Source organism: Alexandromys fortis, unplaced genomic scaffold, assembly GCF_014885135.2.
Source record: "Alexandromys fortis isolate MF-2015 unplaced genomic scaffold, M_Fortis_MF-2015_v1.1 scaffold_3, whole genome shotgun sequence".
In the NCBI taxonomy this organism is placed as follows: domain Eukaryota; kingdom Metazoa; phylum Chordata; class Mammalia; order Rodentia; family Cricetidae; genus Alexandromys; species Alexandromys fortis.
Genome location: NW_026067909.1, coordinates 15,472,194 through 15,499,162, shown reverse-complemented (window position 1 = coordinate 15,499,162; position 26,969 = coordinate 15,472,194). Strand labels below are relative to the sequence as shown.

At 49.5% G+C, this 26,969-nt stretch overlaps 2 protein-coding genes across 2 annotated transcripts; one reads left to right on the top strand and one right to left on the bottom strand.

The window, feature by feature from the left end:
• The first annotated feature begins 12,524 nt into the window (after nucleotides 1-12,524).
• Nucleotides 12,525-13,973, top strand: Cst6 (cystatin E/M). The gene is made up of 3 exons (XM_050137745.1): nucleotides 12,525-12,779; nucleotides 13,352-13,477; nucleotides 13,824-13,973. The coding sequence occupies exons 1-3, from the start codon at nucleotides 12,540-12,542 to the stop codon at nucleotides 13,905-13,907; spliced, it is 450 nt and encodes a 149-aa protein (XP_049993702.1). The 5' UTR covers nucleotides 12,525-12,539; the 3' UTR covers nucleotides 13,908-13,973.
• Nucleotides 13,974-18,052: 4,079 nt separating this feature from the next.
• On the bottom strand, nucleotides 18,053-26,106 carry Catsper1 (cation channel sperm associated 1). Its single transcript, XM_050137741.1, has 12 exons — nucleotides 25,155-26,106; nucleotides 23,920-24,126; nucleotides 22,559-22,672; nucleotides 22,295-22,448; nucleotides 21,928-22,019; nucleotides 21,634-21,777; nucleotides 21,456-21,519; nucleotides 21,230-21,302; nucleotides 21,073-21,133; nucleotides 20,174-20,249; nucleotides 18,221-18,335; nucleotides 18,053-18,079 (listed from the first exon to the last, which is right to left on the bottom strand). Exons 1-12 carry the CDS (start codon nucleotides 26,104-26,106, stop codon nucleotides 18,053-18,055), a joined length of 2,079 nt encoding a protein of 692 aa, XP_049993698.1.
• Between the last annotated feature and the right edge of the window lie 863 nt (nucleotides 26,107-26,969).

Genomic DNA, 26,969 nt, shown 5'->3' with positions numbered 1-26,969 from the left:
ACAGCCACACTTGGGACAGAACACAGTGACTAAGTGCTTTGTGAGCACTAAGCATCAGTAATGTCTGTCCAGGCGGGCGGTGTAGGGGCGGCATGAGAAGCACCCTATTTCGGGGCACTCTGTGACCACCACAGCCAGCATTGCAATGGTTCCCAAGAGGCAAGAAGGCGGTTCAGCTCAGCACAGCTAAACAGCGAGTGTGACTCCAACTGTGAGAGACTTGGCTCCGAGCATCATGCCACAGCACTCCCTCTTCACAGGCCATGCCCTTTCTCCTGAGAGAATCCTCTGATCTCACTTTTGTCTGCTGCCATCCCCCAACTGTCCTCTCCCGGTCACCAGGACCCGGTCACCAGGTGCCTTAGGTTTTGACAGTTTCAGGCCCGGGCTAGGATCCCAGGGGCTGTGAGAGGAATGTCCTAGCAGTCAAATACAGTAGGTAAATATTGAGATAGTATTGAGAAAATGAAGAAAAGTAGTATGGTTCCTTTCACGCAAAGTTAAGAAGTTAAATCTTATACAAGGGTCATACCTAAATATAATAAAAGCTATTTACAACAAGCCGACAGCTAACATTAAATTAAACGGAGAAAAACCTCAAAGCCATCCCACTAAAATCAGGAACACGACAAGGATGTCCACTCTCTCCATACCTCTTCAATATAGTGCTTGAAGTTCTAGCAATAGCAATAAGACAACATAAGGGGATCAAGGGGATTTGTATTGGAAAGGAAGAAGTTAAGCTTTCGTTATTTGCAGATGATATGATAGTATACATAAGCGACCCCAAAAACTCTACCAAAGAACTCCTACAGCTGATAAACACCTTTAGTAATGTGGCAGGATACAAGATCAACTCCAAAAAATCAGTTGCCTTCCTATACACTAAGGATAAGGAAACAGAGAGGGAAATCAGAGAAGCATCACCTTTCACGATAGCCACAAAGAGCATAAAATATCTTGGGGTAACCCTGACCAAGGAAGTGAAAGATCTATTTGACAAGAACTTTAAGTCTTTGAAGAAAGAAATAGAAGAGGACACCAGAAAATGGAAGGATCTCCCTTGCTCTTGGATTGGGAGGATCAACATAGTAAAAATGGCAATTCTACCAAAAGCAATCTATAGATTCAATGCAATCCCCATCAAAATCCCATCAAAATTCTTCACAGATCTGGAGAAGACAATAATCAACTTTATATGGAAAAACAAAAAACCCAGGATAGCCAAAACAATCTTATACAATAAAGGAACGTCTGGAGGCATTACCATCCCTGACTTCAAACTCTATTACAGAGCTACAGTATTGAAAACAGCTTGGTATTGGCATAAAAACAGAGAAGTCGACCAATGGAATCGAATAGAAGACCCTGACTTTAACCCACAAACATATGAACACCTGATTTTCGATAAAGGAGCTAAAAGTATACAATGGAAAAAAGAGAGCATCTTCAACAAATTGTGCTGGCAAAACTGGATGTCAATCTGTAGAAGAATGAAAATAGACCCATATCTATCACCATGCACAAAACTCAAGTCCAAGTGGGTGAAAGACCTCAATATCAGTCCAAACACACTGAACCTGATTGAAGAGAAAGTGGGAAGTACTCTACAACACGTGGGCACAGGAGACCACTTCCTACGTATAACCCCAGCAGCACAGACAGTAAGGGCCTCATCGAATAAATGGGACCTCCTGAGACTGAGAAGCTTCTGTAAAGCAAAGGACACTGTCGCTAAGACAGAAAGGCAACCCACTGACTGGGAGAAGATCTTCACCAACCCCACAACTGACAAAGGTCTGATCTCCAAAATATATAAAGAACTCAAGAAACTAGACCGTAAAAGGCTAATCAACCCAATTATAAAATGGGGCACTGAGTTGAACAGAGATCTCTCAACAGAAGAAGTTCAAATGGCCAAAAGACACCTAAGGTCATGCTCAACTTCCTTAGCGATCAGGGAAATGCAAATCAAGACAACTTTAAGATACCATCTTACACCTGTCAGAATGGCGAAAATCAAAAACACCAATGATAGCCTTTGCTGGAGAGGTTGTGGAGAAAGGGGTACACTCATCCATTGCTGGTGGGAATGCAAACTTGTGCAACCACTCTGGAAAGCAGTGTGGAGGTTTCTCAGGAAATTTGGGATCAACCTACCCATGGACCCAGCAATACCACTCTTGGGAATATACCCAAGAGAGGCCTTATCACACAACAAAAGTATATGCTCTACTATGTTTATAGCAGCATTGTTTGTAATAGCCAGAACCTGGAAACAACCTAGATGCCCTTCAATTGAAGAATGGATGAAGAAAGTATGGAATATATACATATTAGAGTACTACTCAGCAGTAAAAAACAAGGACTTCTTGAAGTTTGCAGGCAAATGGATGGAAATAGAAAACACCATCCTGAGTGAGGTAAGCCAGACCCAAAAAGAGGAACATGGGATGTTCTCACTCATATTTGGTTTCTAGCCATAAATAAAGGACATTGAACCTATAATTCGGGTTCTTAGAGAAGCTAAATAAGAAGGAGAACCCAAAGAAAATCATATAGGCATCCTCCTGAATATTAAACTTCATCAGGCGATGAAAGGAGACAGAGACAGAGACCCACATTGGAGCACCGGACTGAAATCTCAAGGTCCAAATCAGGAGCAGAAGGAGAGAGAGCACGAGCAAGGAACTCAGGACCGCGAGGGGTGCACCCACACACTGAGACAATGGGGATGTTCTATCGGGAACTCATCAAGGCCAGCTGGCCTGGGTCTGAAAAAGCCTGGGATAAAACCCGACTCGTTGAACGTAGTGGACAATGAGGACTACTGAGAACGCAAGAACAATGGCAATGGGTTTTTGATCCTACTGCACGTACTGGCTTTGTGGGAGCCTAGGCAGTTTGGATGCTCACCTTACTAGACCTGGATGGAGGTGGGTGGTCCTTGGACTTCCCACAGGGCAGGGAACCCTGATTGCTCTTTAGGCTGACGAGGGAGGGGGACTTGATTGGGGAAGGGGAGGGAAATGGGAGGCGGTGGTGGGGAAGAGACAGAAATCTTTAATAAATAAATAAAAAAAATAAAAAAAGAAGTTAAATCTTGCTTAGTGATCCAAACATGTATGATAAAACTCAATAAAAAGCAAGACGATGCATATTGCAGAGCCAATAGCGGTGTCAGGTATAGCAGCACGTGCCCGAAATCCCAGCATGCAAGAAGCAGGTGCAGGGCACGGGCAGAGAGTACCAGGTTAGCTTGGCTACATATGGAGACAGTGTTCAAACAAAACAAATAGTCAATATTGAAGAAAAATCCATCATTATTATTTTTGGAAGTAGAAAGGAGGAAAAAGGCATAGGCTAGGGACGGATCGTCTCATGTCTTCCCTTTCTGTGCCTGTGTGGATAAGTGTCCGTGTTACTGCGCGTGAACATTTCTGGGAAGGCCAGAGATCGATGTGGTGTGTCATCCTCAATCACCCTCCAACGGAGCTTTTGAAACAAGGTCTCTTACTGAATTCAGAGACCACTGGTTCTCTTAGACCAGTGGTTCTCAACCCGTGGGTCATGACCCCTTTGGGAGTCAAATGACCCTTTCACAGGGGTCACCTAAGACCATTGGGAAATACAGATATTTACATTATAATTCATAGTAGTATCAAAATTACAGTTATGGGATAGCAATGAAAGTAATTTTAAGGTTGGAGGTCACTGCAACATGAGGAACTGTATTAAAGGATCACAGCATTAGGAAGGTTGAGAACCGCTGTGTTAGGCTGTCTGGCCAGCAAGGCCCTGGGCTCCTCTTGTCCCTGTGTCATTACATGTGACTTTTTTGTTTGTTTGTTTGATTTGTTTTGTTTCGAGACAGGGTTTCTCGGTATAGCATCTCTGGCTGTCCTGGAACTTGTTCTGTAGACCAGGCTGACCTTAAACTCACAGAGATCTGCCAGCCTCTCCTCCCAAGTGCTAGGATTAAGACATATTTATTTATTTATTTATTATGTATACAATGTTCTGTCTGTGTGTATGCCTGAAGGCCAGAAGAGGGCACCAGACCTCATTACAGATGGTTGTGAGCCACCATGTGGTTGCTGGGAATTGAACTCAGGACCTTTGGAAGAGCAGGCAATGCTCTTAAACACTGAGCCATCTCTCCAACTCCAAATGATTTACCTTTTATTATTTTATGTGCGTGCATGTTTTCCCTACACGTATGTCCATGTGAGGGTGTCAGATCCCCTGGAACTGGAGTTATAGACAGTTGTGAGCTGCCATGTGGGTGCTGGGAATTGAAACGGGGTCCTGTAAAAGTCAGTGCTCTTTAAGGTTGGCCGTCTCTCCAGCTCTTTTTCCTTCTCCCCTCCCCTTCCCTCCTCTCCCCTCCCCTCCCTCCCCTCCCTTTCCGTCCCTTCTCATCCCTTCCCCTCCTCCCCTCCCCTCCTCTCCCCTTTCATCCCCTCCCCTCCCTTTTCGTCCCTTCTCTTTCCTTCCTTTCCCTTCCTTTCCTTTCTCTTCTGCCCTCCTTTCTCTTCACCTCCCTTTTCTCTTCTGTTCTCTTCCCTTGTCCTCCCTCTTCTTTTGACTCAGAGGACTCATGAGCCCAGGCTAGCCTCACTTTCCCTTTGTAGCTGAGAATGACCTTGGACTTCTGATCCTCTACCTCCAGTGTGTTGGGGTTACAGGTGTGCTGTAAAACACCTGCTGTAGCAGCTCCATTTCTGTAGTGATAAGAGCAGTGGGGCTGCGTCCCCGGCACCCGGCCGCCCGCATGGCTAGCTTTACCCGAAATAATTACACAGAAACTGTATTCTTTTAAACACTGCCTCTTATTGGCTAGCTCTTATATATTGACCTAACCCATTTCTAATAATCTGTGTAGCCCACGAGCTGGCTTACCAGGAATGATCTTAACCGGCGTCTGCCTGGAATCATGGGAGAATCATGGCAACTCCTTGACTCAGCTTCTTTCTCCCAGCATTCTGTTTTGTTTACTCCACCCACCTAAGGGTTGGCCTATCAAGGGGCCTAGGCAGTTTCTTTATTAATAAGAAATCACTCCCACATCACATTTCTATGCCTGAAGTCTAGAAATCTGTGTTGAATCTGTAATTGTTTGTCAAGAGAAACGTATGTTTTATGCCATTGTCATGGAACAACAGAAGTATAAAGAGAAACTATGGAGAAACAGAGCAGGAACACTTGTCCTGCATGGAGGTGAGGCTCAGTGAAGCAGGCAGTATGTGCAGCTCACCCTGGAAGGTGGCCATAGCCAGACCAGCTGTGGCTACAGGACCCCACCCCCACCCCCATTCCCTACCCCACCCCCCATCCCCCACCCTCCAGTCCCCAGCCACCTGGCGTCCAAACTGGTGGTATGAGCTTCTCTGGGCTTTCGTTTATGTGGCTGCCATTTCCTTCACAGTTCAGGTACCAGGCTGGGACAGACACACCATGCTGGTGCCCAACAGCTGAAGAGGTCCTCTAATCCTTTAGAACATCAACTCGGGGAAAACTGTAGCTTTGACTTCCACTTGGAAAAGAATTTCAGAAGGAACCAGTATGAAGTAGATTTGGAGTTTAGTAAAAATAAAAAGGCACTCAGGGAAAAAATAAGGTGTAGCCGGGCGGTGGTGCCTTTAATCCCAGCACTCAGGAGGCAGAGGCAGGCGGATCTCTGTGAGTTTGAGGCCAGTCTGGTCTACAGAGCTAGTTCCAGGACAGCCAGAGCTGTTACATAGAGAAACCCTATCCCAAAAAAACAAACAAAAACTTTTAAAGAAGATTTATTTTTATTTATGTTTCTGTGCCAACGTTATGTGGGTGTCCTGAGAGGCTAGAAGAGTGCTTCAGCCCCTGGAGCTGGAGTTACAGGAATTGGGGAGCTGCCTGTCATAGGTGCGAGGCTGCAAGAGCAGTAAGTGCTCTTAACTGCTGAGACATCTCTCCAGCCCTATTAAAACACATTGCAAACATAGATTTTAAGCATAGAGATTACTAGAAAAAGAAACATTCAAGGAAAGAATAAGACACACCTAAATGTTGAGTAGAGGCTTTGTTTGGCTTTTGTTTTTTGTTCATTTTTATTTTATATATGAGTGTTTTGTCTGCATGTCTGTGTGTTACATGAATGCCTGGTGTTTACATACGGCATTGGGGGGCTGGTCAGATAGTTCAGCAGCTAAGAGCACTGGTTTCTCTTTCCTAGCACCCACGTGTCTTATAACCATCTGTAACTCCAGTCCCAGTGATCCATTGCCTTCTTCCGGTCTCTGAGGTCACTGGACACACACATGTGGTGTGCAGACAATGCAGACAACACAGTCTTACTCGAGGAATAGCTCCTCTCCGCAGCTCAGGCTCCTTTTGCTGGTCCTCACTAAGTGCCCTCCTTTGGGTGGAGCAGGCTGGTGCCGCAGTTGAACCTGAAGGCCTTTCCCTCCGCTTTCCTTTTTTCTCCTGATTGTTTTCCTTCACTGTTTTTAGGAAGCTGCCTTCGTAATCCTCAAATTAATTCTTTTGCCAAGACTCTGGCCCTTAACTTGCTTGTTTACAATGAGGCCAACATTATGCTGAGTGACCTAGACACTCCGCTTCCTTATGAACAGTCAGTGCCACGCTCTTGATATCTGCAGTGTCACCCTTCTCGGGGATTCTCAAGGACGTGGCCAAAGGAACAGCTCCATGTTTCCTAAAAGGCCTAGAGGACATAGGGTACCTCTCCCCTTTCTATTGTCTTGTCATTGTGGAGAGCTATTGGAAGATAGTCGCCACAGTAGAAAAATCAAAAACAGGAGAGGAAGGATTGGGAGGAGAGGAGGGAGGGGGAAAGGTGGTCAGGGTATAAAAATAAATGAACAAGTAAAATAGATTTAAAAAGATTAAAAACAAACCAGGCAGTGGTAGTGCACAACTTTAATTCTAGCACTTGGGAGACAGAGGCAGGAGGATCTCTGTGAGTTTGAGACCAGCCTGATCTACAGAGTGAGTTCCAGGATAGCCAGGGCTGTTACACAAAGAAGCCCTGTCTCGAAAAAGCAAAAACAAAATAAAATAAAAATAGTTGTTGTTATTTTATGTGTTTGATTTTTGAGATAGGGTCTCTTTGGCTGTCCTGGGACTCAGCTATATAGATCAGGCTGGCCTCCAACTCACAGATATATCCTTCTGCCTTTGCCTTCACAGCGTTGGGGTTAAAGGCATATGCCACCATACCCAGCTGTTTTGACTTTATGTGTATGAGTGTTCACCTGCATGCACATGTGTGAAGTGCCAGAAGAGAGTGTTACGTGTGCTAGAAATGGAGTTTCAGGGAGTTGTAGGTTGTCATGTGGGCACAGAAGCTAAACCCCTGCCCTTGGAAAAGAAACAAGTTCTCTTTACCTCTGAGTTGTCTCTCGGGAAGGGGTGTGGTCTTCTTAAGGTAAAGTCACTAAAATAGGATTTCTGCTGAAATTCCTAGAAAACTGTAAGTTTATAGCCAGGAAAGGAGAAAGGCCCTGAGAAGATGCCAGCTGTGTTAGAATCCTTGATTCTCAACTGGTGAAAGACTTCATCTAACGCTGGCATGAGGGAGTCCTTTTCCTTCACATGTCTAGAACTTTCCCTGTCTTCCTCTCTTGCCTCACCTGCATACATGACACTGTCACACAGTCCCAGTATGCCTAGGCAGGGCCTTGGTTAAGCCATAGCCTGTTCACACTGCAGCCCTAATTCTGCCAGCCTGTAGTCAGAGCCAAGCAGTGAACCTTTACCAAACGCTTCCCTGGCTCCAGTTTATATTGGTTACCTGGCTCTGTCCTGGCTCTGTCCTGGCTCTGTCCTCCTGGCTCTGTCCTCCTGGCTCTGTCCTCCTGGCTCTCTCCTAGACCCTGGTGGGACCCTGTGTGACAGGTTGTTTCCTAATCATTTGTCTTTCTGGCTCTCCCACAGGCTTTGTTTCTGAAGGATCCCTTGGGCCATGGGCTGTGCCTGAGACAGATTGGCAAGTCATAAACTTTTATCAGTGCTCAGTATTGCAACCCACATAAGTTCCTGGATCAGTGCTGGGGCAGCAGGGGACAAAGGACCTTTACAGTGTATAGAATAATGAAGTGGCCTCTCACAGGGCCAGAGCTAACTCAGTTGACCTACCAAAGAGACCAAGGCTGACATGCTGGTCGGGGAGCAGAGGAGGAGGTTGTCTATCATTTATATACAATGTCCTGCAGGTTGGGCCTACCCATCCACTGGCCTAAGGACATGGGTGAACCTCTCCTTCAGCTTCGTGCCCAGCCAGAGCTCAGCCCCTCCAGTCTTTCGTGCTCGGCTGTGGCATGGAGCTTCTGGTGAACCAGCCCATGCATCCCAGGGCTTGGGGGATCTTTCCTTTCACCCTGGGAAGGAAGGAGCAGGGGCTGCCTAGATGAACATGACCCACGGCCCCTTCCTTGCCCTGCCAGGTGGCAGTTGAGTAGTACTGGACACATGCAGTGGGAGCTGACAGTGTCCATCCTGATCTAGGTGTCCCCTCCATACAAAGATCAGGGCTCTCCATGTGCCACGGCTGTCTCAGGATGAAGAGATAGGCCTTGTGCTCAACAAATCCCTCGTTACCCCCAGGGTTCTGAAGCAATTTGCTCCACTGCCCTGAGATGCGTCTCTTCCGTTCCACAGAGCACAGATGGGAAACCTCAGCCAGCTGCAGAAGGGAGGAAGGCCCTGGCATTTAGGGGAACTCCTTCGTGAAGTCATGGCTGGATCGCAGGTGTCCCTTAGTCACTGTGGGGCCACAGGTGTCCTTGTTGTAAAGTTTTCTTTCCAGGATGTGGTGTGACAGAGAGAAGGAGCAGAGCCTGGCAGGTGGAGAGTCCTCCGCCTACTTGTAGGCCCAGGCAAGAGCATTCTGGGGACAGCAGTAAGGCCCTGGAGCATCTGAGCCCAGCAAGAACAGTCTATGTGGTGTATCAAGATCTACTGGGCTAGTATCAGAGAAGAGTGCTGTAGACAACCTATGTTGGGAGTCTCTGGGGGGGGGTGTCTCAGTGAAACTGAGACAAAGTCCTGCAGCCAGTGAGGAAGGCCAATTATGAGCTTTACGGGAGGTCACAGGACGGGGCAGGGCCCGTAAAGAGCGGTTCTCCATGCCGTGGACCTCATATCCCTGCGGAACAGCCTGGTGCTCATGTACTGGGACACTGCTAGCTTGTGGATGCTACCCCAGGTCCCGCTACCGACCCTTCCCCTGTGATTGCATTTCTTAGTAGGAAGAAGCAATAGCCACTGCCCTGCAGAGCCACCCCGAAAATGAGCTCTTGGGTGCTAGCCAGGTGCATATAGCAAGAGCCCGGGATTGTTAATCACTGTTCCCCTACCTTCGTTCCCTCCAGGATTCAAGTTTAGTCAAATGACCCCAGATAAACTCTCTGAATCATGCATTTGTAAACAAGCCCAACCACCTTGTAAGAAGAGGCCAGGGTGTTGAAAAGTCCTTGGAAATTGCTAGATTGTGGTATCTAAGACCCCCTGACTTCACTAGCAGTGGTAGGTAGCGTAGGTGTCAGTACTAGGGACTCATCTACTCTCAGGGGTCAGCAATGCATGTAGAAGCCAGAACTCAGTAGTGGTTTCTTCAGTTGCTCTCCTTATTTTCCGGGACAGAATCTCTCACTAAATTGAAAGTGCACAGTTCTGCCAGCCTGGCTGACCAATGAACTCCAACAGCCTCCCCATCTACTTTGTGGGTGCTGGGGATCTGAACTCGGATCCACATGCTCGTGTGGTGGGCACCAAGCCATCTCCCCAGCCCCTCCACCTGAGGGATTTTTGAGGGAGCCGTAGGAGGTACTGGTACCGAGACTGGACTCCACGCCAGGTGAGCTGTGTGAGCTCGGAGCTGGGAGGCTCCCTGGCCGCTTGGAGCTGCTTCACCTTCGAGTCCCTTGTGAGTTGTCCTATTTTTTGTTCTACTTCCTCACCAGGGTCCCTCAACTCAGGGCCCCTGCCTGGTTAAGACTATAAGAATCAAATACACACACACACACACACACACACACACATATTTGATACAAAGCCTCACAAGTCTACTATGTAGCCCCGACCTGGAACTCACTCTGTAGACCAGGCTGGTCTTGAACTCACAGAGATCTGCCTGTTTCTGAAGCCCAGTGCTAGGATCACAGGGAGACACCATGCCTGTCATTGGCAGTTTGTCTTTCATGAGGGGCTGTCGGGTGGAGCAAGCATGTAGCTGGATGGGGTAAAGATGGCACTCTGGGCTGGGAAATCACTGCCTCCTGACCCTGGCATTCGGAAGGTCTAGCATTGGGGGAAGGGTGTACTGTGTGTTATCCTGACCATAGCAGAATTTCTAGTCAAATACTAATCATCTACCAAGAGCGGAAAGCCCTGCTCCTTCCAAGTCCCATTTAAGATTGCCAAGGAGGGCCAGTAAGATAGCTCAGGGGGGAAGGGGTGTTAAGATGCTTGCTACCAAGGCTGAAAACCTGGGTTCAAATGTCAGAACTCATATGGTAGAAGGAGGAACCAGCTCTGGAAAGTGACCTTTGACCTTTGACCATCTACATGTGCATGCAATGGCGTGCGTCCACTTCCTCCCCACGCAGAGGTATGAGCATCCCCTCTCTTCCTCCTCCAAAACAGGAAAAAAAGAAAAGAGGCAAAAAAGAGAATAAACTGGTTAAAAACAAACAAAATAAAAGACCCTTGGGGAAGGGAGCAGTGCCAAATCCCCAAACAGTCACGGGTTCTTCCAAAATACTACAGGATTTCTGAATTTGCTAGAACTCCTAGTGTATGCCCAGTGTGCCTGGCCCGGAACCACTGTTGTCAGAGCAGCTTTAGGAGGTAAGAATTGTCTCTCCTTTCCTCACAGGACAATGAGACCCGAGTGACTTATCCAAAGCCACCCAGTTAGTAAGATGGCAACTGGAAGGACACCACCCTTTGGGGGCAGTTCTTGCCTTTCAAATTCATTCTGGATTAAGAACATAGATTTTGTTGGTTTTTTTTTTTGTTGTTGTTGTTTTTTAAAGACAGGGTTTCTCTGTGTAACAGTCCTAGCTGTCCTGGAACTCACTCTGTAGACCAGCCTGGCCTCGAACTCACAGAGATCCACCTGCCTCTGCCTCCCGAGTGCTGGGATTAAAGGCGTGCGCCACCACTGCCTGGCAAGAACACAGATTTGAAGCCAGGCATTGGTGGCACACAGCTTTAATCTCAGCACTCGGGAGGCAGAGGCAGGTGGATCTCTGAGTTTGAGGCCAACCTGGTCTACAGAGCGAATTTCAGGACAGGCTCCAAAGCAGCACAGAGAAACCCTGTCTCGAAAAACAAAACAAAACAAAAACAAAACAAAAACCAAACCACAGATTTGAGCTGGTGCTGGTGGCATAGGCTTGTAATCCCTAACCTGAAGTTAGAGAGTCAAAGACTGAAGGCCTGCCTGGATACAGAGCAAGGTCAGGTCAGCTGGGAGACTGAACAAGGCCCTGTCTGAAAAGGAGTAGAAAGAGGGCTGAAGATTACAGCTTAGTGGCAAAGTTTTGCCCAGCAGACACAGATCCTAAGTTCCAGCCCAACAAAACTAAATGGGGCTGTAGCGTCATTTGGTAGAGCACTTGTCTAACAAGCGGGAAGCCCTGGATTAAAATTTTTCAGTGCCACATAAAAATATGATGGTAATCCTAGTACGTGAAGGTAGAGGCCAGAAAAATCAGGAGTTCAAGGTCATCCTGAACTACACAACAAGTTCAAGGTCAGCCTCAGACATAGAAAACCTTGTTTTATCACACACACATGCGCGCACACACACACACACACACACACACACCAAGTTCAAGGTCAGCCTCAGACATAGAAAACCTTGTTTTATCACACACACGCGCACACACACACACACACACACACACACACATCCTCATTTGCTGGGGACCAGCTCATGTCTTTAAGCAATTAGTTCTCCCTTCTGTGTTGTTCCTACCTCTGCAAAGTGCAAGCTCCGGCCACCCCATGTCATGGTGGCTGTGAGAATTCGGTAGTAAGGACTCCTGTCTACCCACCTACTGTCTGCACAGCACCCAGATGCTCGGAGGCACTTTGCTTATGTCAGTTCATTGAATCCTTAGGTTTATTTTCCAGAAGAAGAAATGGAGGCCCGAGGTTGCGATTTCTCTAAGAATTACAGCGCAAGAAAGCGACGGCCATAGCAAGATCTCAACCATAGCTGCTTTTGGCAGTTCACACTTCAGGTTCAGGGTCCTGTCCCTGCGGGTGGCCCTTGGTGCTGGTGAACTGTCACTGTCCTCTCCCTCCTGAATGGTAGGGATGACAGGCCAGCAACTTTACACGTTTTGGAACTTCCGCGCCACCCCTGGTCCTTCCAGGACTTAGGTGGGGGTGGTACACCCGCCTCCAGGCACCTGCAGCGGGCCCTGGCCTGCTAAGGGAAAAGGGCAGGTGGTGGGCGGAGCCGGGCGGGGCCCCGAGAGCCTGTAAAAGCCGCGCGGGATGGAGCTCTGGCACTGACATCTGCGGCTATGGAGCGTCCTCACTTCCCGCTGGCGATGGGCCTGGCCCTGCTCGCACTCTGCCTCCTGACTCTGTCCCCGGACGCCCGCGCCGAGCTGCGAAGCCGCAGGATCGGAGAACGCCAAAACCTGTCTCCCAACGATCCCCGGGTGCAGAGGGCCGCGCAGGTCGCTGTGAGCACCTACAATATGGGCAGCAACAGCCTTTACTACTTCCGAGACACCAAAATCGTCGATGCAGCGTATCAGGTATAGTGGCTGGTGGTGGTGGGACAGAGTGGGACAGAGTGGCTGTGGAGAAGGAGAGGGACAGGGACAGGCCGGAGAGCTGATGGCCAGATACCAAACAGCACTAACACAACCATGACGCCGAGCCCATTTTACAAAATAGTTAAAAACAAACAAAAACGGACAAATGACAAAACCTACGGCAACCAATGTTATCTAAATATAAAAAAAATTCAGGATTCAATCATTTTTGGCATCACTAACCTCACTTCCCTAACCGTGTTAAACGGAGTGGGAGGGGCCCCAGATAGAGCAGGTATCACCCGCCATTCTCCACATCTGCCCCAGTTACAGACAGGTGTATACAGGGGCTCTACAACCTCCTGCGAGGCCTGCAGCTTTGTCTCCACCCCAGGTTACACGTAGAAGCCCCACCTCCAGGTTACACCTAGAAGCCCCACCTCCACTTCGGGTCTGAATTCTTAGGTCAGAGTGTTGCATTTGCCAGGCGAAGTTGAAGACTTGGATGGAAAGTGTAGACGTGTACCTCGGTTGGGCTCCCAGGTATCTCTGACCTGCCTGTCTTTTCCCAGCTGGTGGCTGGCCTCAAGTACTATCTGACTATGGACTTAGAGAGCACAGAGTGCAGAAAGACCAGAGTCTCTGGAGATCACATGGACCTCACCACCTGCCCTCTGGCCGCAGGAGTGCAGCAAGAGGTAACAACATTGACCCCAGTTCAGTGCTCTGCAGCGTCTGAGGCCCTTAGCTTCCCCATCCTGACTAGTCTATCTGGCCAGGCAAAGGCCTGGCTGGACCTGTCCTGTCTGGTCTTTGTGTGACTCAGGCCAGGGTGGGGTGCAGGGAGGATAGATTGGGGTTTCTTCTTGGGGTGGGAGTTGCCTGATAGACCTGGGATCATCTCCTGACATCTGACTTCATGTTTGGGTACCACTGGTCGTCTATCCCTGGCTGCAGAGAGATGTGGCAGGCAGGAGGCTGACTGCTGGGAGGAGGAGGCTGGCACCAAGCTCACCTTCCTTGTCCACCATGTTCTCTCCTCAGAAGCTGCGCTGCAACTTTGAGCTCCTTGAAGTCCCCTGGAAGAACACCACTCAGCTTCTGAAGCATGACTGTAAGGTGGTGTAATCTGTCCCAGGGGACAGTGATGAGATCCCATGGGAACCAGCACGGTGGTGGAGGGACCTCAGGGCCATGGGCCCCATCTGCTGAAATAAATTCTTAGCATGGCTTCTTGCATCGAGTTCTCCTGTGTATTCACTCAACCCAGCTCTCACTCAGCTCCCAGTGACTCTCAGAACTCTTCAGCTGACAAGCCCTCTGCCATAACCCCCAGAGAGCCCCTGCCAACTAGCCTGAGGCAGTACTGAGGGTGCATCCCTCAATAGGAAAGAGGTTCTTCAGACACTTCCAGTAGTCTTGGAGGTAAGGTCACAGAAGAGGGATGATGGGCCAGGCAGTGGTGGCACAGAACTTTAGTCCCGGTGCTCAGCGGGCAGAGGCAGGCAGATCTCTGAGAGTTTGAGGCCAGCCTGGTCTACAAAGTGAGTTGCAAGACAGTCAGGGCTGTTACATAGAGAAATCCAGGCTCGAAAACAAACAACAAACAAAAAACCCAAAACCAGCCAAACAAAACAAAGGATGAAGCCCTGAGACTGTTACAGAGGGACGTCTGTGTGAACAGGACCGGCATCTCTTCCTGGGTTCATGCTGGAACTCTGACAGGGTGGATGGAGATGAGAAAAGATAGTCAAGAGGGCTGCAAGGGCTGATGACCCAGGCCAGCACGTTGATCTTTTCATTGCTCTCAGATAAGGAAGTGGTACAGAGCGTCCGACAGCAGAATTACAGGAAGCTCACAATAATCTTTTCTCCCTTCAGCAAGGAACATTCTGGGACAGCAAACACAGCACTTCATGTCTCAGTGTCTGAAATGTTTGACCGCATACATACGGGGGAATGTCAAGTTCCAACTTCAGCCTTTGAGGCCTTGGCACTAGTCCAGAGCTGGCCTTACAGGACATGACTCTGGCTACATTGAGGGGCCTCCAGGCAGTTTGCAATCCAGTCAGACCCACACTATAAACACTTGAAGGGAAGCCTGCTAAACTCTCAGCACTCGGGAGTAGTGTAAGGTGTGCACCGATGTTCAGCTCTGTGGGCTCCAGGGCACTTGGCTCCCAGGTCACAAATATTCTCCTGCACACTGGTAGCAGGAAGTGACCTCCTCTCCATCAGCATCCCCATAGGCCAAGAGGCCATGAAGTTAGGAACCTGCCTCTCGCATCCTCCCCAGAGGGATTTTCTCAGTGCTTTGCTTTGGGCAAGATTCCTAAAAGAACCTGGGCCCTAGGTGCTGGAACACCCGAGAGAACAAGAGCCAGCCTGCTACCCTGGAGGGCGGCTTTCACAGGAGGCGGCAGGGTCCATCCAGTGTCCTGCTGGATTGGAGGAAACAGGTATTACGTTCTCTGTGGGCTTCGTTGTGGTTACAATTCCTGTCATATATGAAAGAGGTGGGGCCAGTCACAGGAACCACTCCGGCGACATGCCCTAAAAATGCTAGAAACACAGCCTAGAAACACACAAGTAGAGACAATAGGCAGAAAATACGTACAGCAAGTAACCTAGAGATGAGCACCCCAACCCTGCAAGCCAGCCCTTGAACCGTGTCTGGAAGGCTTGCTCAGACACACTAACACACATCTACCCTGGGGACAGGCCATAGCCACTGGTTGCTCTGAGGGCACTAGGAGGTGCTAGGCTCAAGCTGGCGTCACAGGGTGGTGTGGAGAGTGACCAGACACCGCTTGTCACAGTTCATGCCTTCTCCTTTCTAAGAGAGGCCTCACACCTCTCTTGTTCCTGTCTGACCCCCTCCTCCCTCCCAACGCTGTGGCCTCATGAGCAGCAGTTACAACTGGGGTCCTGTCTACAGCCCTCAAAGGCCACATCAGGGAGAGAATGGAGACAGAGTGCCACCTGGGAAGCCTGACACACTGAGGGGCTGGATTTGATACCGACATAGGGGACACTTGCAGCCCTGCGTCTGCTGGAACCTGATACCCACAGCAGTTCAGTTTGTGCTATGCAGTCACTGCTTGGAAGGTTTCCCAGGGTTTACCAAGCAGGAGATACCAGCATGGAGCTGGAGCCGGTACAGGGCAAATGGCAGGAAATACTTGTTGAATGAATGTGTGAGGTTCTGGGGAGAGGCAGGACTCCAGAAAGCCCATGTAGTGGTTTCTCCACCCCTGGAACCTGTGCCCAAATCCCAGATGGCATTTCCTCTGCTTGGTGTATTCCTGGGTCTAGGCGTGACTAAGCAAGTTTAGGAGAGGAGTTTCCACCAAGCAATGTTTGTCTTAAAGTCCCAGAGATTGCACTGCTTCCTGGCAAAAGCCAGTGGTCAGGGTGGGTGTTGGTCCGACCACCTTCCAGCTTCCATTCTGGAATCCCTCCAGGCTACGTGACCCCTGGACCGGCCTCCACTAAGAGTAAGGTTGCTATCAATAATGGAAGACAGCTAACCCTTGGTGGGCAGACCCTGGGCCAGGAGTGAGCATCACGTTACTCAATGCTTAGCACAGACAAGCGTCCCGCTGGCAGTCCCATGTGGACACAGGGGCTCTCTCTGGACATCCTTCCGGGGCTCGGACCATGCATGTGGGACTCATCTAAAGCAGCCTGACAGCAGCAGCCATTTTCTTTGTCCTTCTTCGAACAGTAGCTGGTCCATGTCACATGGGCCTGTCCTGATCGGCTCTGAGGCCAGGAAGGTTAAAGGCCTCCTCTACCCCTTTACTAGGTTTCGTAGTCTCACATGGGTGGGGAAGGGGATATCAGTGACCTTTAACCTCTAGGGGTTTTTGGAATATTTTATGTGCATGCATGCGTGTCTGTATGTGGGTTGGACATGTGAATGCAGTGCCCATGGAGGCTAAAAGAAACTGTCAGGTCCTTTAGACCCAAATTACAGGTGGTTGTAAGCAGTCTGATGTGGGTGCTGGGAGCTGAGCTTGGGTCCTCTGGAAGATCAGCAAGTGATCTTAACCACCCAGCCGTCACACTAGCTCTTCCCCTACTTTTTTCAAACCTCTAGGTTCTTTTCAATTTTTATTTGTTTTTGGTTTTCCAAGACAGGGTTTCTCTGGGTAGCCCTGGCTGTCAGACCAGGCTGACCTTGAACTCAGAGATCCACCTGCCTCTGCCTCCTGAGTGCTGGGATTAAAGGCATGTGCCACCATTGACCTTTTGGGTTCCTAATATTCCCACTGGGTAGGTACCCTTATGTTAGATGCTGGGGCTCCCGTAAGCCTGAGTTCCCGGGTGCTGGAACCCATGTCTGGAGTCTCATGAAATCCTGATGATTTTGGGATGTTCCAGTCTGTTCTTTTTCTCCCGACCTCAGGCCAGACAGGTGTTTCTCCAATTAGCAGAGGACTTTGAATTTGCTCCTCCATCACCACCCCAGGCTCCTTTTTTTCTTTTTCTTGCCTTTTTTTTTTAAAAAATATTTATTTATTTATTATGTGTATAGTATTCTGCCTGTGTGTATGTCTGCAGGCCAGAAGAGGGCACCAGACCTCATTACAGATGGTTGTGAGCCACCATGTGGTTGCTGGGAATTGAACTCAGGACCTTTGGAAGAGCAGGCAGTGCTCTTAACCACGGAGCCATCTCTCCAGCCCTTGTTTTTGTTTTTTTGAGACACCTTTCTCTGTGTAATGGTCCTGGCTGTCCTGGAACCACAACTCAGCAACAGGCTCCTCTTTCTGTGGTACCCTTTTGATCCCTTCGAAAGCATTGTTGCTCTGAACTGGGAGGCTGGGACCTGGTGAGGCTGGGAGAGATACAAGAGGAGCCCTTCTGTGTGCAACTTTAGACACATGCCTGCAGCACACTGTCCAACTCTGCATGCAACTCTTGACATATACCTGCAATACACTATCCAACTCCACATGCAACCTTGACATATGCCTGCAGCACACTCTCCAACTCCGCATGTAACTCTTGACATATGTCTGCAGCACACTCTCCAACTCCGCATGCAACTCTTGACACATGCCTGCAGCACACTCTCCAACTCCCCTACTTTAGCTTTAGGCTAGCCAGTGAGGACACAGAGCCACCCGGGCTTTTTAAAACTCTGTTGGGACTTGAGTCCAGCATGGTTCTGGATAAGAATGCCAGTAGAGTTAGGGACTTGTCCCAACCCATCCTGGTCGGCCACTTGCCAAAGACTCAAGTCAATATGGTGGTACTCCTCAGGGTCATTTCCCGAAATCCTCTTCTCCAGCCTGTGGGTCAGATAGGGTGTGTGTGAGAGAGCCAGCGCCAGCCTTTGCCAATGCCACACCTGTTACTCAGAACCACTCTGGGTAAGAACTCCTCCCCCAACCCTCTCTCTACCTCCCCCCCTCTCATCCTTCCTGGTTCACCTCAAATGCAGTGTCGACAATCTCATCGATGACAGATGCTTGGGAACGAAACTTCTGCTGGTGCTGCTCCACCGATGCCACCAACTGTAGGTACTGGAAGTGGAGCTCCCGCTGCCTGGAGTCGGACAGAGGCAAGGACTGGGTTCCTAGGCCCTAACGTGGCTCTGCTTGCCATGATCTAGACCTCCATCTCCAGTGTGCCCCCCTTTTATAGATTTTATTTATTATTATTTTGTGTATGTTATTGTGCACATGTGTGCGTGTGGACACACATGAATTGTGCATGTGTGTGGAGGCCAGAAGTCAGCCTTGGTTATCTTCCTCTAGAGTTCTCCATGTTTGTTGTTGCTGTTGTTTGGGGTTTGTTTTGTTTTTGTTTTTTGTGTTTTTGAAGACAGGAATTCCTCCGTGTAGCCCTGGCTGTCCTGAAATTCGCTTTGTAGACCAGGCTGGCCTCGAACTCACAGAGATCCACCTGCCTCTGCCTCCTGAGTGCTTGAAGTCAAGGTGTGCACCACCACTGCCAGACTTCCACTTTATCTTTGAAGATGGTGTCTGCCATTGAATCTGGAGCTCACTGATTGGCTAGACAGGGATCCTGCCAACTTTACTGCCTCCACCAGGATTTCAGGTACAGGAATGCACTGCCACACCCAGAGTTGTCCGTGGGTGTTGCCTCTGGCCCTCATGCTTGCCTGGAGAGCACGTTACAAACATCACCATCTCTTCTTGCCCCTAACATTTTGAGATGAGTTCCTGCTGAGTTGTCCAGACTGGCTTTGAACTTGTGATCCTTCCACCTCAGCCTCCCAAGGAGCTGAGGTTACCAGTGCACACCATTATACTTGGTGAGTCTGCCTGTTGTCCAATCCCCAAAATATCCCTGTCTGTCAAAGACATCAGCCACGGTTTACCTCTTAATCACACATCCTGCCATATACTTATTTTTCACACCCACCTTCTTGCCCATTCATCTACACAAGCCTCAACATGGACCCACTCAACCACCTGCCTATCCATCATGTGCCCAGCCAGCCACTCGCCTGTCCAGCCATTGCACCGTTCCATACTTACCCACCCCTGCGCCTACATGTTTGCCCCTGGATCCACCCACTCAGTCTAAAGAACCATCTATCCACCCACTTTATCCACCTATGTTCACTACTCTCTTGCTCCTCCACCTACTGGAGCTTATCAGTCCCCCTTCCACCTTCCACGTGGCTGAAACCTGTCTGACTCCAATGAACCAGCAAAGACTCTGGAGCATGGAACTGAGTGGCGGTGATACAGTATGACTTCTCATGGGATCCCTGGCACTGTCATGGAGCCTGAATCTGACAAGGGTCAGGGTGGTGGGGGTGCATGCCTTTAATCTCAGCACTCAGGAGCAGAGGCAGGTGGATCTCTATGAGTTCGAAGACAGCCTGCTCTAGAAGAGCTAGTTCCAAGACAGGCTCTAAAACTACACAGAGAAACCCTGCCTCGAAAAACAAACAAACAAAAACAAAGAGAGAAGAAAGCTCTGCTGCTGATATGGCCCTTGCAGTGCAGCCAACATGAGTTTCTTTCTTTTTTTAAAAAAATATTTATTTATTTATTATGTATACAATGTTCTGTCTGTGTGTATGCCTGCAGGCCAGAAGAGGGCACCAGACCTCATTATAGATGGTTGTGAGCCACCATGTGGTTGCTGGGAATTGAACTCAGGACCTTTGGAAGAGCAGTCAATGCTCTTAACCAACATGAGTTTCTTTGAGAGCTGGGTGTCGCTCCTCACTGCCCAGGGAGGCTTATGTTCCCGTGTCCCAGTTGTGGGTGTGGAAACAAGTCTAGTCTGCCCACTTCCTCCTACCCAGGAGAGGTGGGCAATGTTCTTTTTCCTTCAGACCCACCATCAGTCCTCCAGACCTCTTGCCCTGGACCCGAGGCCTCCCCTTCCTCCTATCCCCTCACCTCTCTGTCATGGTGCTGAACATCCTCTCAATAAACTGTGCCTGCAAGGCACTGTCGCTCATCTGGGCCTCAGCATCTGCATGGAGAGAGGGGCGTGGGCAGGAGGATGTCCAGGCGAACGACTGATTCAAGAAGGCAGAGGAATCCCACCAGTCAGGGAAGTACAAGGGAGATCTTAACCAGGCGGTGGTGGCGCACGACTTTGATCCCAGCACTCAGGAGGCAGAGGCAGGCAAACCACTGTGAGTTCGAGGCCAACCTGGTCTACAGAGCAAGTTCCAGGACAGCCAGGGCTACACAGAGGAAAACCTGTCTTGACTCCTCCCTCCAAAAAAAGACCAAACCATACAAAAGGGGACAGAAGACAGATAGTGGAGACCAGATTCCAGATTGTGACGACCACTCGAGTACTGGTCAAGCCACTCCCCAAATTCTCTGCATTCTTAACTTGCTACCTGGAGCCAATTCATTTATTTTTCCACTTAAGGTAACTTATCAGTCATAGGTAGGGGGCTGCTTTGCTGATCTCAGAGCAGGGTCCTGAAGCTCAGGTTCTGTGTTCATTTCTTTTTCTTCCTCTCTCTTTCTCTGTCCCCCCCAAAATGTATTTATTTTTATTCTCTCTGTGTGTCTATTTTCCCAGTCTCAAAAAAAAAAAAATAAAACAAAACAAAATTACTGAATTGAATTGACTTTTTTTTTTTTTTTTTTTGATTTTTGAGACAGGGTTTCTCCCTGTAGCTTTTGGTTCCTGTCCTGGAACTAGCTCTTGTAGACCAGGCTGGCCTTGAACTCACAGAGATCCGCTTGCCTCTGCCTCTCATGTCTCAGACTCACCGTCCTGAAGCCACCTGGCTACTCAGGAGAGGGAGGAATGCCAAGGAGGGACTGGCCAGTACCTGTTTTGTTGAGCTCTGTCAGAGAGTCGTCCAGCAACTTCTCGTGGACCCGGGCAGCTTTCTAGATAAAAGGCCTCAGTTCTCTCAGGGTTTCTTCCCTGGCCCCCACACCTGGAACACTGTCTCTCCATCCCCACCCTCTCCCCATGTGTGGTACCTCCAGCTTCACTTTCTCGAGGCCTTTGAGAAGCGCCATCTGGAAGTTATCTACCAGGACAGCAATCACCAGGCTGCAGAGGGCACAGTGAAGTTCTCTTAAAGGGGACACCAGGGAAGAGGCCACGTACTATCCTGAGTCCAGTGCGGCCTAAGTGGAGAGTAAGGGCTGGGGTGGATTAGGGAGACAGCCATGGTGAAGCTGGGCAGTAAGACAGGTGCCTCACTTGAGGAAAATGAAGTACTGGATGATGATGTAGATCATGAGGATGGGGATGATATACCAGGCCCCTGGGGAGGGAAAGCATCAGTCAATCCAAAGGCATTCCCCAATCCCCACCCTTTCCAGCAGGAATCAGCAGCCCCCAGATGGCAGATGTAACAGAGCCATTAGCGTCTGCCCACCTTGGGCCCTGCTGTCTATGTAGATGAGGGACCAGTCATCCAAGGTGAGCATAGTGAAGAGGGTGAACAGGGTGGTGAAGATGTTCTGGAAACGCTTGGGGTCCGATTTCCGGAACAACGCTCGGAGCACCACAGAGAAGAGGACTAGCAACTGCTCAGGGTGAAACCAGAATCAGAACCCCAGCCTCTGTACCCACCTCTCACCAGGCTTCACCTAGTCCCTTCCAGACCTGCTGCTCCCCGCTCCCATCTGCCCTAGGCCAGCAGCCGCCCAACCTCCACTGCATAGGATACAGAGGCAGGTGAACATGAGGGTCAGGATGGCTGTGATTGACGGCAAAGATCCGCTCAGAGTCCCTGTCACCTCGTGGAGACTGGTGAGGATGCTGTGGGTGGTGGTGAAGGTGGAGTCTGAGTTAGTGGGGATAGAAGTGGAAAGCTGCACCTGAAACCAGACTGGATACTAAAATTAGGGGGTCCCTTTTCACTGGTGACTCAGTCCTGTCCCCATGCTCCCCTGGAAAATGGAGCTATTATCCTTGCAAGAACACGAGGGAGGCTCATCTTAAGCATGCAAGGGGTCATGGTGTCAACCCACCATCCTCCCTGGAACAGGTCATAGTGGACTCCCTGGAAATCCAGGTCCCTTGGTGGCAATGACCTGAGCCTCCGAAGGACCCGGATGGCCCTCAGAGCCCGCATGCTCTTGAAGACTTTGAGGATCCGGAACAGGCTGTGGTTGTAGAACGAGTACGATAGGGAGTTGATCTGGATAAGCACAAAGTCCAGCACCGCCATGACCATGATGAAGAAGTCTGAGGGTAGACGGGTACTTGAGTTGTGGAAGGGCACAAGAGACCCACAAGTTCCCCTAAGCCAGAGTCCCATCTCTGTCCCTCTTTCCTCCCACAACCTACCCACCCACCCAGATTGTTCCATGGGTCATAAAAATACTCCAGGCCCAGGGCAATTAGCTTGAGCACGGCTTCTATTACGTAGATCGAGAGGAAAATGGAGTCCAAGACCATGAAGAACCATTCTGTGGGGACACCAGAGGCTTTTTTAGTGACAATCAGCAACATCCTGACCCCACAGCCCAGCTTTTTCCTTCCTCTCTAGAACCTCATGTAGGCCAAACACCCAGGCTGTCCCTGGCTGGGTTCTTTTTTGGTTTGGTTTTGTTTATTTAGACAAAGCCTTATTCGGTAGCTCTGGTGGCCTGGAAACTTGTAAGCATAAAAGCATTTAAAATGTCCTAAAACTACAGCCTTGCTTGGACTGTGGGCATGTGGCTTCTTCATCCTGCTCTACTGGGCTTCAGAGGCCAGCATTCTCCGTCTTCCTGCTTTTACTCTTCCAGGGCCTCCTGGTGGAGGTCTCCAGGCTCTTCCCCTGGACCCAGGACTTCCCCCACCACACCCCCTGAGCAATATATTTAGGGCATATGCGCCACCTGGTGGCTCCATCATGAACAGCACCGCCTACAGTTAGTGGGTTTTCTGCAGTAGTCTCCAGCAATATTTCTTGCTCTGAGAATGTCACCTGTTGTTGGTAACTTTTTGCTCTTTTGGGGAGGCCACCACCCAGTTCCCAGATAAATCACACATGGAGGCTTATTCTTAGTTATGAATGCCCGGCCTTAGCTTGGCTTGTTCCTTGTCAGCTTTTCTTAACTCAAATTATCCCAACTACCTTTTGCCTCTGGGCTTTTTCCTTTTCTTACTTCTGTACATCTTACTTTCACTTTTACTCTATGGCTGGCTAGGTGGCTGACCTCTGACGTCCTCCTCTTCCCCCGTTCTCCTATTTATACTCTCTGTTTGCCAGCACCAACTATACTTACTCCTGCCTATTGAACAGTCAGCTTTTTCTTAGGACCATTGGGTGTTTTAGACAGGGAAAGAATCACAGTTTCACAGAGTTAAACAAATGGAGTATAAATAAAAGCAAAACCTTAAAATAACATTCCCCACCGGGCGGTGGTGGTGCAAGCCTTTACTCCCAGCACTCGGGAGACAGAGACAGGTGGATCTTTGTGAGTTAGAGGCCAGCCTGGTCTACAGAGTGAATTCTAAAACAGGCTCCAAAGCTACAGAGAAATCCTGTCTCGATAAACTACTACTACTATTACTACTATTACTATTACTGTTCTCCGGCGGCCACCGAGTTGCCGGAGAATGAAGATGAAGTAGCAGGTTTCGAAGACTGCCTGGCACTGGCTCAGGCTCATGGGAAGTCCTGGAGTCTCAACTGTCTTCAGCATAGATAGTGGCACCTGACTCTTACCACCTCTGATCTCTAGCTCAGTGAAGGTCTGGGCCACAAGGACGACTGTGTTGAGGCAGACCACGATGAAGATGAAGGTCTCAAAGCCCAGGGACTGAGTCAGTGACATCATCATTTGCCGGAGACCCCAAATGAGGTGAGATATTTTCCCCCAAATCAATTGGAAGATATTCCCAGAACGCATCTTCTTGTGGGTCCGCTGTGTCCCTGAAAGTAAGTCGGAAAGTTATGCCCAGGCAGGCAGTGATGGGGTGTAGTGATCCCAGGCACCCTCCCAGACGAACATTCCTCCTCTTGCCCATTCACTAATGTGACACTATGCTTGCCCTGTGCTGGCCATGGAACCACAGTCCTTAAACCTTCCACTTTAGAGACTAAGATGTTTGGGATTTGGTTTGGCAGGTCCTAAGAGTTCCTGATCCTACAGATCTACCTTTGTTCATCTGGAAACTCAAAGAAAACCTAATTCTTGTCACCGTCCTGCCCTCTTGGTGATCTCTTTCCTGTTTAAGATCCTGCTAAATCGTCCCTTTCCTTGACTACTTTTCCTGTTCCCATTCAGTAAGCCACTTGCCCCTCTCTGATTGTTTGTGAGACTTGCTATTTTTGCTAAACTGTAGGCATAGAGCCTGGGAGACTGTAACAGTTAAGGTATCCACATTTGATGAGAGCCTCAACGGTCAGGACGTGGACACGCGGGCCTCAGCGGTCAAGACGTGGACACACAAATGAATAAAACAGTGACTAAATGAAGAAACACTGTGTGGCCTCCAGAATCACGTACACTGTGTGGCCTCCAGAATCATGTACACTGTGTGGCCTCCAGAATCATGTACACTGTGTGGCCTCCAGAATCATGTACACTGTGTGGCCTCCAGAATCATGTACACTGTGTGGCCTCCAGAATCATGTAGCTTAAGGAATAAAGGGTAGGACAGTGAGCAGAAGAAGAATAAATGGCTGGTGGAATGCTATACAGGTGAGAACTGAGCTCCAAGGTCCAGATTAGATGTGCATGAATCTGCGTGAGGGAGTAGGGGTCCGGCTGCGGGCCCAGCAGAGACAGTAGGGTCCGGCTGCGGGCCCAGCAGAGACAGACAGTAGGGTCCGGCTGCGGGCCCAGCAGAGACAGACAGTAGGGTCCGGCTGCGGGCCCAGTAGAGACAGTAGGGTCCGGCTGCGGGCCCAGCAGAGACAGACAGTAGGGTCCGGCTGCGGGCCCAGCAGAGACTCACTCTTGCGCTTCTGAATGTGTTCATCTTCACTCCAGGAGTCGGATTCTCTGGAGCTCTCCTTGGGATGGATTCTGCTGGAAATACGAGAGGCGCCCGATCGACTTGTCAAGTGGGAGCGAGGCACACTGAAGACTGAGCTTTTGGCCCCCATACGAGAAGGGGAGGCGCCGAAGGTGCTGTGGGACTTCTGTAGCATGGAGGCTTCGGAGGGGCTCAGATGGTGAAGGTGGGAATGCTCTTTGGGATGAAGATGTTCTCCAAGATGTTGTTCTTTGTGGTAATGGCGCTCTCTATGGTGGGGACGCTCACCATGGTGATGGGTGGCTTGGTGGCCTGTATGATGGCCGCCACGGTGGTGATGTCTTCCCTGCTTGGAGGACTCCTCAAAGGACTGGTGGGAGGGGCTCTCTTCAGAATGAGGTGGCTTTTTGTGGTGTTGGGATTCAGTAGGTTGATGCCTGCCGTCATGGTGGGCGTGGTGATAGGATTCATGGGATCTCCCCTGGTGGGAAGCATCCTTTCTGCTGGATGACACAGTAGGGAAGTGGGACGAAGCCTCACTACCTCGATGATAGGGATGTTTATCTTGGGACTGTCTGCGATGGTGGTGGGACTCAGTAGGGGGATAAAATCCACCATGGGGCCCACCCATATGGTAAGGGGCAGTACCAGATGCTGTGGAGAGGCGGGCTTTGTTATAGTGTTGGGACTGATGGAAGAAGGCACCATCTGGAGAGTCTGAGGACTCACGGAAGTGCTGGGATTCATTTGGGTGGTGGAATCCGCCATGATAGTGAGATGGAGGGTGAGGGGGCTCCCAAGGATAGTGGGCTCCACTGAGGTCTGGTCTGTAGTGGACGTGGGAGTACGGTGAGTGGGAGTGATGGCCTGAATCCGTTCTAGCAGTGTGTGCCTCACGATGAGCCTCGTCCATCTTTGAGGGTTGATCCATGACTATACTGGAGCCCCTGGAAGAAAGAGAGCTCAAGTAGAGAATCCAAAGGACCTTTTCTGGACCTTCTTCTCTGCTAAAGCTGAGCTTAGTGCCAGTGCTTCTAGGAAGATCTGACCATTCTCTTAGAACTCTCCTCTCTGTGATGTCACCAACATGCTTGGGCCTCATTTTACCCATGAGGACTCCTTTTGGACTTATTATTCAGAGTCAAGAATTATTGTGTCTAAACAAAACAAAACAAACAAAAAGGAAAAGGAATTATTGTGTCTAATCTATTTATTGTAAAATAAGGAAAGCAAGCTGGTTACAGTAATGTGGACCTGCCATCCTAGTACAGCAGCAGAAGCAGGCAAATCTCTGTGAGTTCAAGGCCACTCTGATCTACACCTTGAGTTCCAAGGGAACCAAAGCTACGCACCGAAACACTGTCTCAAAAAACAGACAAACAAACAAACAAAAAAGTCTCAACAAGCCCAAAGGTACAGAAAACCGAAGCTCGAGGTGATCCAGCAAAGCAACGACAAAACTGTACCAAGAAAAAGTTAGTGGCACCATGGGTAAAACTCTTGCTGTCTAAGCCTGTTAACCTGAATTCAGATCCCTAGAACCTACTTGAAAGATGGACAAGCAACACAGGTGTCTGTAATCCCTGGGCTCCCATGGAGAGATGGGAGGCAGAACCGGGAGACTACAGAAGCTGGCTTGGATTTAGGTTGCTGTATTCAGCATCTCAAGGTAGAAGGTGTGGGAAGAGGAAGAAACCCTGAGTGGATGTATGTTGTTGATATGAGTGGGCTATTTTGTGGCACACACCTGCATACCCTCCAGCAAGGAAGACATGAACACAGATGTGGCACCCA

What these genes read in the sequence shown, in the direction of transcription:
- Cst6 (XM_050137745.1), top strand. Translation starts at nt 12,540, where the DNA reads ATGGAGCGTCCTCACTTCCCGCTGGCGATGGGCCTGGCCCTGCTCGCA. An exon ending in TCGTCGATGCAGCGTATCAG is followed by an intron (nt 12,780 to 13,351) that starts GTATAGTGGCTG and finishes GTCTTTTCCCAG; the next exon opens with CTGGTGGCTGGCCTCAAGTA. An exon ending in CCGCAGGAGTGCAGCAAGAG is followed by an intron (nt 13,478 to 13,823) that starts GTAACAACATTG and finishes TTCTCTCCTCAG; the next exon opens with AAGCTGCGCTGCAACTTTGA.
- Catsper1 (XM_050137741.1), bottom strand. Translation starts at nt 26,106, where the DNA reads ATGGATCAACCCTCAAAGATGGACGAGGCTCATCGTGAGGCACACACT. An exon ending in CATAGACAGCAGGGCCCAAG is followed by an intron (nt 21,520 to 21,633) that starts GTGGGCAGACGC and finishes TTCCCTCCCCAG; the next exon opens with GGGCCTGGTATATCATCCCC. An exon ending in TCGAGAAAGTGAAGCTGGAG is followed by an intron (nt 21,134 to 21,229) that starts GTACCACACATG and finishes CCTTTTATCTAG; the next exon opens with AAAGCTGCCCGGGTCCACGA.